The 12,691-nt window shown below is 40.2% G+C and overlaps 1 protein-coding gene across 1 annotated transcript in view; it reads left to right on the plus strand.

The window, feature by feature from the left end:
* Nucleotides 1-3,595: 3,595 nt before the first annotated feature.
* Nucleotides 3,596-12,691, plus strand: part of FCRL4 (Fc receptor like 4) — a 40,280-nt gene continuing 31,184 nt past the window's right edge. Inside the window, exons 1-2 of the mRNA XM_006050587.3 lie at nucleotides 3,596-3,817; nucleotides 5,506-5,529. Coding sequence (XP_006050649.3) covers nucleotides 3,757-3,817; nucleotides 5,506-5,529 — 85 coding nt within the window. The 5' untranslated portion in view covers nucleotides 3,596-3,756. The remainder of the gene's footprint in view (nucleotides 3,818-5,505; nucleotides 5,530-12,691) is intronic.

The following is a 12,691-nucleotide window of genomic DNA, read 5'->3' on the forward strand; positions in this document are numbered from 1 at the left end:
GAAAAACCCCATGGACAGAGGAACCTGTCCATGCAATTGCAAGAGCTCCCAACGGCCAAAGCAGAAATATTTTAAGCAATGAGATAAAGTAGCATTAGATTATACCTAAAGTATAAAGTGAATATACATGAGTTCATAGTGATATAAACAAAGATTGAATGAATGAATGAACACACAGAGACAAATAAATAAATAATGAGGACCAAAAGACAAATCTTCCTTACAAAAGTGGAACTTAACACCCTCTCAACCCCACTTCCTGAGTGTGGGTTGGACTTAGGAACTTGCTTCCAAACACTAAAGGATGGAAAGGGATGAATAGTAACATTACCTTGAAGAAAACTGGCAAACACCACCATAACCAAGTGACTGAGATAAGCAGTACTTGCAATAAGACATGTTGATGTTGTGTATCCCTTGATATGAAGTGATGAGAAGCACACTGTGGCATTCTTTCTGCAAACCTATAACCCTAGTCGAATCCTGAGAAAAACATCAGATAAATGCAGATGAAACAGCATTATAGGATATCTGGCCAATAATCCTTAAAGTCATGAAAAACAAAGACTGAGAAGCTGTCACAGACCAGGGTAGACTAAGTAGAAATATCTAAATGTAATGTGGTATCTTAGATTGGATACTACAAAGAGAAAAAGGATATTAAAGGAAAAAATGGTAAAATCTGAGTAAAGTGTGAAGTTAAAATGAATGCATATATATAGAATCTAGAAAAATGGTACAGGTGAACCCATTTGCAGGGCAGGAATGGAGATGTAGACGTAGAGAACAGGCCTGTGGACGCAGTGGGGAAAGGGGAGGAGGATGAATTGGGAATCGACATATACACACACTACCATGTGTAAAATAGATAGCTAGTGGGACAAAGCCACTGTACAGCTGAGGGAGCTCAGCGTGTGCTCTGGGATGACCCAGAAGAGTGGGATGGGCATGGGGGTGGGAGTGAGGTTCACGGGGCAGGGGATGCATGTACACATACGGCTGATTCCTTCATTGTACAGCAGAAACGTCGTAAAACAATTGTACGCCAGTAAAAATTTTAAAAAGGTAACATACCAATCAGGGTTTCTTTGTTTTGACAAATGCTCCACTATAACATGAGACAATGGATAAGGGATACATAGGAACCCTCTGTACTATCTCTGCAATTTTTCTGTAGATGTAAAATTATTCCAAAATTAAAAATTTATTTTTAAAATGCAGAGTTTTAAATATTTTTTCATACATGAAAAAGATCAGTTTCTTACATTGTCAGTAAAGATAAATATTACTGTTTCTCATTAATATAAAATCTAAAAGTTGTTCTTGATTGTTTAAGCAACTGCCTAATAAATTGTGGTATTTGCTGATGTTTTGAGATGAAACTATAGTTATGATAACAATAATATGCCTTTATAGCAGTGACTTAAACACAACAAAAATATTACTTGACTTAAACCATGTAAACTTTTACATAATGGTTGTCAATGTGATTTTTGTGCTTGGACATCTTTTGTAATGTCATAAATATAAAATTTTATTTGCTAATTGAATATCCTTCATTCATCAAAATTGATGCCAAAAACAAGAAAACATAAGATGTGATTTCAGCTTCCCCTCTACCCAGAATCAATAATATTGAAGTACTTAGTGTAAAATACTCTTTGTAGAACTTTGTATCAATTATAAAGTGCTTTCTAGTTCATAGCACTAAAATAATAATAGTGATTTATTGAATGCTTACATTGTGCTTAGCACTGGACCATGAGTTTTACATCATTATCTCATTCATACACATGGCAATAGCAACATCCCCTTTGAAAGAAAGTGTTAGTCGCTCAGTTATGTCCAACTCTTTGCAACCCCATAGACTGTAGTCTGCCAGGCTCCTCTGTCCATAGGATTTCTCATCAAGAATCCTGGAGTGGGTAGCCATTTCCTCCTCCAGGCATTTTCCTGACCCAGGGATTGAACCCAGGTCTCCTGCACTGCAGGCAGGTTTTTTACTGTCTGAGCCACCAGGGAAGCCCTTTAAGTGAATATTATATTTATCTTGTTTTTACCAGTGTTGAATCTGAGACCTAAAGAGGTTAAGTACTTTAGATTGTATTAGTTGTAAAGTCATACAACTAATAAGAGGTGGGGACAAGATCTGAATCCATGCCTCACCCCTCCTGAGACAAATAGTGACAGTTGGAAGGTGATAGGTCACAGAGCCAGGTGATAAAGGACCTAAGTGCCACCTTGACACTCTTTATGTTCCCATGGTGCCTTGTGTCTATGTATACTTTCATCCTTACCACATTTTACAAAGTCTTTAAAGGAGATGCATTTTATTTATTTTGTGATACTTCTAAGGTCATGGACATTGCCTGGAATTGATGTCCAATACAATTCCTAATTAGAGAAACAACTGTATGTATATAGAAAAATGTGATTATGAGAAAAATATGGATCATTCACCTAATTCATCCTATGTATGTCTGTTATCTCCTTCTCCTAAGAAGTCCAGGGGTCATTTAGTCACAGATGCTATGAGTGTGATGATGACAGTGATGTGACTGCCTCCACCTTTGACCACGCTCATCTCTCAGTCTACTTGGATGTCTCTTCCGTGGGAAACTTCTCCTGATTCTCCAGAACTGGGTCAGATTTCCCTTCTTTTGGACTATCAGAGCACTTTTCATTCTATTTAACTTCCTGTTGGCTTTACTGTCTCCCCATTAGGATGAAAGCTTATCGAGTCTTGCTTACCACTATTCTCCTGGCACTATGCCTGAAAGTGAAAGTGGCTCAGTCGTGTCCGACTCTTTGCAGCCCCCTGGAATAAGTCCATGGAATCCTCCAGACCAGAATACTGGAGTGGGTAGCCTTTCCCTTCTCCAGGGAGTCTTTCCAACCCAAGAATCAAACAGGAGTCTCCCACATTGCATGTGGATTCTTTACCAGCTGAGCCACAAGGGAAGCCCAAGAATACTGGAGTGGGTAGCCTATGTTTTCTCCAGTGGACTTTCCCAACCCAGGAATCAAACCAAGGTCTCTTGCATTACAGGAGGATTCTTTACCAACTGAGCTATACTTATGTAATTAATATATATATTGGTCGAGACATTCTTGTAGCAAATTTTGGATTCTAGGATCTTAAATAAAAAATTTCACAGTCCGTTCTCCAGGAAAAGCATGATGGGGCTGTAATTTACTCTTTGCAGCCTTCTTAGATCAGTCTGTATCTTCATTTGAGACAAACGAACCAGGGAATTTTCATAAAGGTCAGACAAGGTACAAGTTGTCTTATGATTCAGATACTTTGTCCTATATAAATGGTTATCTGGAGGTGGCCCAGTAGAGTTCATCAAGGGTCATTTCTGCATTGAATGGGAAGTTTTTCAACACTGGAATGATACAGCCACATCCTTGGATTATGTGGATCTCAACTGGACTGCAGTCTTACCTGATATCTGGTAGCAGAGAGGATAAGTTACAGTTTTCCCAGAAGACAGAGTCTGGAGGTTTCTGAAAATAAGACAACTAAAGCCTTGAGAAGCTATTCATACCAAGATATCTGAGCTGTTCTTAAATATTGTGATCATATGTTGACTTTCATCGTTGAAATTTTCTCACACAGGGTAATGTGCTATTTGGTATTTAAAGAAGGATTCCTCCACTTCCCCTTTTCACTTCATTAACTTGAGCAGCGATACTCAGAGAGTATCGCTGAACTCACTCCCCAGTGCTGGGAACTGGCTTGTCTCCTATGAGATGCTCCTCAGGATGCTAGAGAAGGCTTCCGTGCTGCTGTGGGCATCCTTGCTGGTCCTCGGTAAGTGGTGAGGGGAAGTCTGCTCACTGGGAAAACTGAGTCTCTCCATAGACAAATAGGTTCTCTGGGCTGGCTGCTGAAAAAAGATTTTACTCCCATTTAGAACAGCAGAAAATGAACAAAGGAGAAAGATATCAATTTAATGGAATGATAGGGAAAAAAAATTATTTCCAAAAATGTGTTCTTCATTTGCTTTTAATTGCTTAATTGAAAAATTCCTTTTACTCTCCAAAAAGTGGACTTATTTTTCCATGTAAAAAAACCTACAATTAGATTTTGTTACGTCTCTAATCACAGATCATGAAGACCAAGAGTAAAAGATGAACTGACACCCTCGTGAAAGGGCCATGTTCTGACCATGGACTGATGTAGAATGATCTTCTGCTGAGAATAGTTACTTCTTTCTCTGTATTAAGAGATCAAATCTATTCTAATGTTTGCAAAGAGCGTGAGAAGTTTTCCTTTGATTTTGCTTCCCTGCTTCTGTGTTACTTGCTAATATCTATCCAAATGAGACACTGAATCTCTAGTAGTTCAAGCTATGGGAAATAAAGACTAGCCAGTCATTTGTACAATGAATTTTGTTAAACGTGTTTGTCTTGTTCTCAGCTATATCTCCAGGCTCTAATTAAGAAGGGAAGAGTTATTAGTGTGACTGGCGCATTATAGGAATTCAGTAAATAGTGAATGAGTGGCTATATGGGGCATAGCACAATGTTGGGCAATGCAGAGGATGCAGAACATGGAAGACATAGACTCTGTCCTCAAGAATTGACACTTTGATAAGGAAATCAAGAGTATTTGACCTGGCAATACAAGAAAAATATTGCATAATGGGTTATAGGATAATATGTGATGATAATTAATTATGGCTGATAACCCTGTGTCAGATAGTCTTCTAAGAATATCTCACTGTGTTAATGTATCTAATTCTTTAACAAATGAAGAGCTGGAACTGCTGTAAATCCTGTTTTATGGGTGAGGAAACTAAGGCAAAGAGATGACATCTTGCCTTAAGTTTCATGCAGCTCTTAGGTGGCAGAGTCAGGATTCAAACCTCTAATCTGACAGAGTAGTTATGCTTTTAAACACTGCCCCATACTGCATGTCCAGTTGAGGATTTCATGTGAACTCAAATGGGAGGGGTTCTAAATTAAAAGAAAAGTGATGGTGCTGTGGCATAGACGTATCTCAGAGGGCTTCATGGAAGAGGTGGAATTTCACCTGGGCTTTAATGCGTGGAAGTACTTTGCTTTTGCTTCATACTGAGGTAGGAGAAAAACACTCCAGGCAAGAAGATAGCAAAGCTAAGCCTCAGCAGCAGCCACAGTTATGCTAAAAAATAATTCTAGCAACCCTTGACTGACAACTTACTAATTTAACTCCTTAAAATAAGGCCACGAGGTAACTTTGATGGTCCTAATTTTACAGATGAAGAAATTAATTGAGGCTTGGAGGTTTTATGTAGCTTGCCCAGGGTCACACAGCTAAAATTCAAACCTGTTTCCACCTGAGTCTGCAGCCTGAGACTCTGACCATGACATCACCTTGTTTCTCCAGGGTGGGTGGATCTGCGGGTGTTTTTCCTCCTTTTGGGGGGAAGTTGAAAGTGGCAGGTGGGCTCTTAGGGTGAAACTGTTTGGGACTCATCGTCTTGTGCTGACACCTGACTCTTTACTCTCTTGCAGCAGCTCCAGTCAGTGGACCACTTGGTAAGTCCTTCTTTTCCTTTCTCTTTACATTTCTGGATGTCCTAACAGACATCCTGTATCTCAAATATTTGTCAAAAGGGACCTTGTCATGCCCGCATCCTTTTCTTGAGGACTACGGGTAGATAAAAACATGTGTTAGGACTCTGACCCTAAGAGTTTGGGGGTCACACTCCAGGACCAAACTTGCTGTTGTGCTGGATGATCTTGGAGGAGGACCTGGGATAAATGTCATGGAATTCAAGGAGAAGGTGTGTCCCCTTCTGATGTGGAATTCTAGCTGATCTGGCAGAATGCATAGACTCCTGAGGGGGAAGCATAGAAATAAACTATTACCTCAATGGGGGAGGTGGAGGTGCAAACAACTTGCTGGCTTCTCCATATTTCCCCCACTTTGACAGATCAGTTGCATGCTCATACTCAGCTGCTTCAGTCATGTCCTACTCTTGATCCCGTGGACTGCAACCTGCTCGGCTCCTCTGTCTATGCGGTTTCCCAGGCAAGAATACTGGAGTGGGTTGCCATTTCCTCCTTCAGGGGTTCTTCCCCACCTAGGGATCAAAGCCATGTCTTCTGTGGCTCCTGCATTGGCAGGCGGATTCTTTACCATGAGTCACCTGGGAAGCCTCTGACAAATCACTGCCCCTAAGCAAGTGCAACCAACTAATCCCAAACTTCAGCATTCTTTGTAGATATTTCTCTGTTAATAAGCTCAGATCATGATGACTTTGAGCCCCTATCCTACTACTTAGCAGAAAGTCCAGGCCTCTATGGGGAGCTGTTTCCAGGAATTTTGGCAGTCCCTGAGGATTCATTCAAGTCTCCTCTATCCAGGGAGCTGATTATGGTCAGTTAACTCCAGCCAGCGGGAGTCACTGCCCCTTGATGCACAGTGTCCCGTGAAACTTTCCAGAAGAGTCTCCCCCTCAGTGCCGTGGATACACACTTTTTCCCACAAGTAACTGGGAGGAGATCATAACTTGACAAAGCTTTCTTAAAAGTCCTATAATGGTGAAATAAAATACAGAGAGTGTCAGCCAGTAGACGTGGGTAATCTCAGAACCCACTGTCTCTGTCCCAACCTCAGAAAGACCCTGACAAGATGTGTCTCCTCCTGGCCACAGGGCTGCCTGTATGTAGCAGGGGCAACTTACTTGGTGCGGCAAGGAATGAAGCTGTGTCCACCAAAGGAAGTTTTCCCTTCTCCCTAGAAAAAGACCCACTGCCCAAGTCTCCATTTCCTCAATCCCAGGCTCTTCCCAGGAACATAGATAATGCAGATTCCTATTCTCTTCAAGAGAAACACAGTCCCATACCTGCTGGGGACATAGTATATCTGTACAAACCTCTAAAGAAAGAGAGAGAAAAAAGGTCTGCAGAGACACGTGAATGTTTATATAACCAAACAGAACACTTAGTTTGCTTGTTTAGAACAAGCATTCAGGTCACTCTACAGTTTTTGCCCCCAGAGTATTTTCATTACATTTGCATATAATTCTAAGGTGTATTTGGGCACTTCTTACGGAAAAAGTTGAGAATAGGTAAAGTCTCAGGGCTTCCCTGGTGGCTCAGCAGGAAAAAAAAAAAAAAAAAAAATCCACCCACAATGCAGGAGCTGTAGGAGATGTGGGTTCAATCCCTGGGTCAGGAAAGTCCCCTGGAGGAGGACATGGCCACCCACTCCAGTGTTCTTGCCTAGAGAATCCCATGGACAGAGGAGCCTGGAGGGCTGTAGTTCATAGGGTCACAAAGAGTCAGACATGGCTGAAGCGACGTAGCACTCATGCATGAAAAGTCTCAAGCTTTAAAAAAAGTAATTGCACTGGGACGACCCAGAGGGATGGAATGGGGAGGGAGGAGAGAGGAGGGTTCAGGATGGGGAACACATGTATACCTGTGGCGGATTCATTTTGATATTTGGCAAAACTAATACAGTTATGTAAAGTTTAAAAATAAAATAAAATTAAAAAAAATCAGAAAAAAAAAGTAATTGCTTATACACCTTTAAATACAGATAGTCCTTCTTATCTGAGTATGACATGTACTAAGATAAAAACACACTTAAGTGATTCCACTTACAATTTTACAGTAAATTGCATATCCTCAACACTGAGATATTATTTTTGAAAAAAAGATAATATAAATGGAAGTAATCTACTTTGTTTTCTACATCACAAAATTTAGATTACCATAGGCAATTTGTAGAACAAAGCATGAAGCAAATATTGATTTTTTTTTTTTGGTATGTGATCGCAGTCACAGCTGCAGGCACCGTGACTGTGTGCAAGGCAGGAAAGAGGGGGAGGGAGCAGTAGGAAATTCAAACGGCAGAGGAGCTCCGCTGCTATGCTTCTCTCCCTTCATCATAAAGGGAAAACCTTTTCCCAGAATCCTCACCCCTTAGTTCACTCCTAGCTTTATTCTTCTGACATCTCCTTACTCAGAACTGTGTCACATTGCTGGGCAGTTAGTGCTTCCATTTTTCAAACTTATCGGCGGGCAATAGGCTCAACAGATGGGCTCTGGGACTAACTTTCAGAAGCCAAACAAGTGTTGTCCCTATCACTGATTTCCCCTCTTCGGTTGTTAACAGATCTTTCTCTACTACACTTGTCAGTGACTTTGGAGGCATCAGAGCAGTGGTCTCACAAAACTTTTACCACCTTCATGAATTACTGCATCTTTGACAGAATCAGAAGTATCACTTTAACAATCAGTTTTCATTGTACATACCATGAAAGATTAGCCTGTCAAAGCATTGTTCTGTCTAGATAGCAGCTATTAAAGGAGTGAGAAAGTTTGCGTGGATATTTGTGAATAATTTGGTTTGCAATTACTTTTATTATGTCAAAGATGCAAACTTTTTTTTCTATCCTCTTATGTTTATAATGGAGAATTGCAAATTAAACTGACAAAAGACAGATTGGCAAGAGAAAAGAAAAATTTTTATTCAAAACTTCAGGAGTACATAGAAAAATATAACCTAAGGAGGCATTAGAATTCGGGAATTATGTACTATCTGGATTGGAAAGAAGGGGAGAAGGGCAAGAAGGTCACTTTGTTGTTGTTGTTCAGTTGCTCAGTCGTGTCTGACTCTTAGTGACCCCAGGTACTGCAGCACGGAAGTGTTCCCTGTCCTTCAGCATCTCCCGGAGTTTGCTCAAACTCACGTCCATTGAGCCAGGGATGCCATCCAGCCATCTCATCCTCTGTCGCTCCTTTCTCCTCTTGCCCTCAACCTTTCCCAGCATCAGGCGGGGTGTTTTCCAGTGAGTCAGCTCTTGGCATCAGGTGGCCACAGTATCGGAGCTTCAGCTTCAGTATCAGGGCGTCCAATGAATAGTCAGGGTTGATTTCCTTTAGGATTGACTGGAAGGCCACTTACTGGAAAACAAATAAGTTTCAGGAGAGATAAATAGGCCCTTAGAAGAACAGATGGGCGCTCAGCTAGTGTTGTCACAATGTCTGTTTAGCTGTGCTGTTGACTTTCAGTATCTGGTGATAGGAAATGATCATTTATTTGCTCCTGGGGAGGTGATTTATGACAATTGAACTGTTTTCCGTGGCTTTGCTTTTAGGCAGATAAGGGAATTCAGAAGAAATATAAATAAATAGAATCTTTTATCTTATGCCCTCAGTTCAGAATAATTTTTATGCCATAGTTGTACCTTCACCCATCTGTTACTAACTCTCACAACCTTGAAACTACAAAACTTAGAAAATAAACATTCAGATAAGAAAGAACCACAGTAATAACTGTGGGAAGTAAAATTAAAACAAAATCTGCCAACCCAGAAATCCTCTCCACAAAGGTAAGAAAGAGAGCAAATGCTTTTAGTACTAAATAAGCATTAAATCAAATCCCTTACGCTTATACAGCGGAAATGAGAAATAGATTTAAGGGACTAGAACTTATACAGTGCCTGATGAACTATGGACAGAGGTTTGTGACATTGTATAGGAGACAGGGATCAAGACCATCCCCAAGGGGCAAAAAAATGCAAAAAAGCAAAATGGCTGTCTGAGGACGCCTTACAAATAGCTGTGAAAAGAAGAGAATCCAAAAGCAAAGGAGAAAAGGAAAGATATACCCATTTGAATGCAGAGTTCCAAAGAATAGCAGGAGAGATAAGAAAGCCTTCCTCAGTGATCAGTGTATTGGAGAAGGAAATGGCAACCCACTCCAGTGTTCTTGCCTGGAGAATCCCAGGGACAGTGGAGCCTAGTGGGCTGCCGTCTATGGGGTCACACAGAGTCGAACATGACTGAAACGACTTAGCAGTAGCACCAGTGATCAGTGCAAAAAACTAGAGGAAAACAATAAAATGGGAATGACTAGAGATCTCTTCAAGAAAATTAGAGATGCCAGGGAACATTTTAGGCAAAGATGGGCACAATAAAGGACAGAAATGCTATGGACCTAACAGAAGCAAAAGATATTAAGAAGAGGTGGCAAGAATACACAGAAGAACTGTACAAAAAAGATCGTCATGACCCAGATAATCATGATGGTGTGATTACTCACCTAGAGCCAGACATCCCGGAATGTGAAGTCAAAGGGGTGTTAGGAAGCATCACTATGAACAAAGCTAGTGGAGGTGATGGAATTTCAGTAGAGCTATTTCAAATCCTAAAAGATGATGCTGCAAAAGTGCTGCACTCAATATGCCAGCAAATTTGGAAAACTCAGCAGTGGCCACAGGACTGGAAAAGGTCAGTTTTCATTCCAATCCCCAAAAAAGGTAATGCCAAAGAATGCTCAGACTACCACACAATTGCACTCATCTCACATGCTAGTAAAGCAATGCTTAAAATTCTCCAAGCCAGACTTCAACAATACATGAACTGTGAACTTCCAAATATCCAAGCTGGTTTTAGAAAAGGCAGAGGAACCAGAGATCAAATTGCCTACATCTGTTGGATCATCGAGAAAGCAAGAGAGTTCTAGAAAAACATCTATTTCTGCTTTATTGACTACACCAAAGCCTTTGACTGTGTGGATCATAAGAAACTGCATAAAATTCTTTTTTTTTTTTTTTTTTTTTTTTTCAGAAGAAGTAATATATATATATATATGTACATTTACTTTACAATATTGTATTGGTTTTGCCATACATCAACATGAATCTGCCACGGGTGTACACGTGTTCCCCATCTTGAACCCCCCTCCCACCTCCCTCCCTGTACCATCCCTCTGGGTCATCCCAGTGCACCAGCTCCAAGCATCCAGTATCGTGCATCAAACCTGGACTGGCGATTAGTTTCTTATATGATATTATACATGTTTCAATGCCATTCTCCCAAATCATCCCACCCTCTCCCTCTCCCACAGAGTCCAAAAGACTGTTCTATACATCTGTGTCTCTCGCTGTCTCGCATACAAGGTTATTGTTACCATCTTTCTAAATTCCATATATATGCATTAGTATACTGTATTGGTGTTTTTCTTTCTGGCTTACTTCACTCTGTATAATAGGCTCCAGTGTCATCCACCTCATTAGAACTGATTCAAATGTATTCTTTTTAATGGCTGAGTAATACTCCATTGTGTATATGTACCACAGCTTTCTTATCCATTCATCTGCTGATGGACATCTAGGTTGCTTCCATGTCCTGGCTATTATAAACAGTGCTGCAATGAACACTGGGGTACACGTGTTTCTTTCCCTTCTGGTTTCCTCAGTGTGTATGCCCAACAGTGGGATTGCTGGGTCATAAGGCAGTTCTATTTCCATCTTTTTAAGGAATCTCCACACTGTTCTCCATAGTGGCTATACTAGTTTGCATTCCCACAAACAGTGTAAGAGGGTTCCCTTTTCTCCACACCCTCTCCAGCATTTATTGCTTGTAGACTTTTGGATCGCAGCCATTCTGACTGGCTTGAAATGGTACCTTATTGTGGTTTTTATTTGCATTTCTCTGATAATGAGTGATGTTGAGCATCTTTTCATGTGTTTGTTAGCCATCTGTATGTCTTCTTTGGAGAAATGTCTATTTAGGTCTTTGGCCCAATTTTTGATTGGTTGTTTATTTTTCTGGAATTGAGCTGCAGGAGTTGCTTGTATATTTTTGAGATTAGTTGTTTGTCAGTTGCTTCATTTGCTATTATTTTCTCCGATTCCGTAGGCTGTCTTTTCACCTTGCTTATAGCTTCCTTTGTTGTGCAGAAGCTTTTAATTTTAATTAGGTCCCATTTGTTTATTTTTGCTCTTATTTCCAGTATTCTGGGAGGTGGGTAATAGAGGATCCTGCTGTGATTTATGTCGGAGAGTGTTTTGCCTATCTTCTCCACTAGGAGTTTTATAGTTTCTGGTCTTACATTTAGATCTTTAATCCATTTTGAGTTTATTTTTGTGTATGGTGTTAGAAAGTGTTCTAATTTCATTCTTTTACAAGTGGTTGACCAGTTTTCCCAGCACCACTTGTTAAAGAGATTGTCTTTAATCCATTGTATATTCTTGCCTCCTTTGTCAAAGATAAGGTGTCCATAGGTGTGTGGATTTATCTCTGGGCTTTCTATTTTGTTCCATTGATCTATATTTCTGGCTTTGTGCCAGTATCATACTGTCTTGATGACTGTGGCTTTGTAGTAGAGCCTGAAGTCAGGCAGGTTGATTCCTCCAGTTCCATTCTTCTTTCTCAAGATTGCTTTCACTAGTCGAAGTTTTTTATATTTCCATACAAATTGTGATATTATTGGTTTTAGTTCTGTGAAAAATACCATCGGTAGCTTGATAAGGATTGCATTGAATCTATAGATTGCTTTGGGTAGTACACTCATTTTCACTCTATTGATTCTTCCAATCCATGGACATGGTATATTCCTCCATCTATTAGTGTCCTCTTTGATTTCTTTTACCAGTGTTTTATAGAAAAAGCAAGAGAGTTCCAAAAAAACATCTATTTCTGCTTTATTGACTGTGTGGATCACAATAAACTGTGGAAAATTCTGAAAGAGATGGGAATACCAGACCATCTGATCTGCCTTTGAGAAATTTGTATGCAGGTTAGGAAGCAACAGTTAGAACTGGACATGGAACAACAGACTGGTTCCAAATAGGAAAAGGAGTACGTCAAGGCTGTATATTGTCACCCTGTTTATTTAACTTAATGCAGAGTACATCATGAGAAACGCTGGACTGGAAGAAACACAAGCTGGAATCAA

Source organism: Bubalus bubalis, chromosome 6 (genome assembly GCF_019923935.1).
Source record: "Bubalus bubalis isolate 160015118507 breed Murrah chromosome 6, NDDB_SH_1, whole genome shotgun sequence".
Classification (NCBI taxonomy): domain Eukaryota; kingdom Metazoa; phylum Chordata; class Mammalia; order Artiodactyla; family Bovidae; genus Bubalus; species Bubalus bubalis.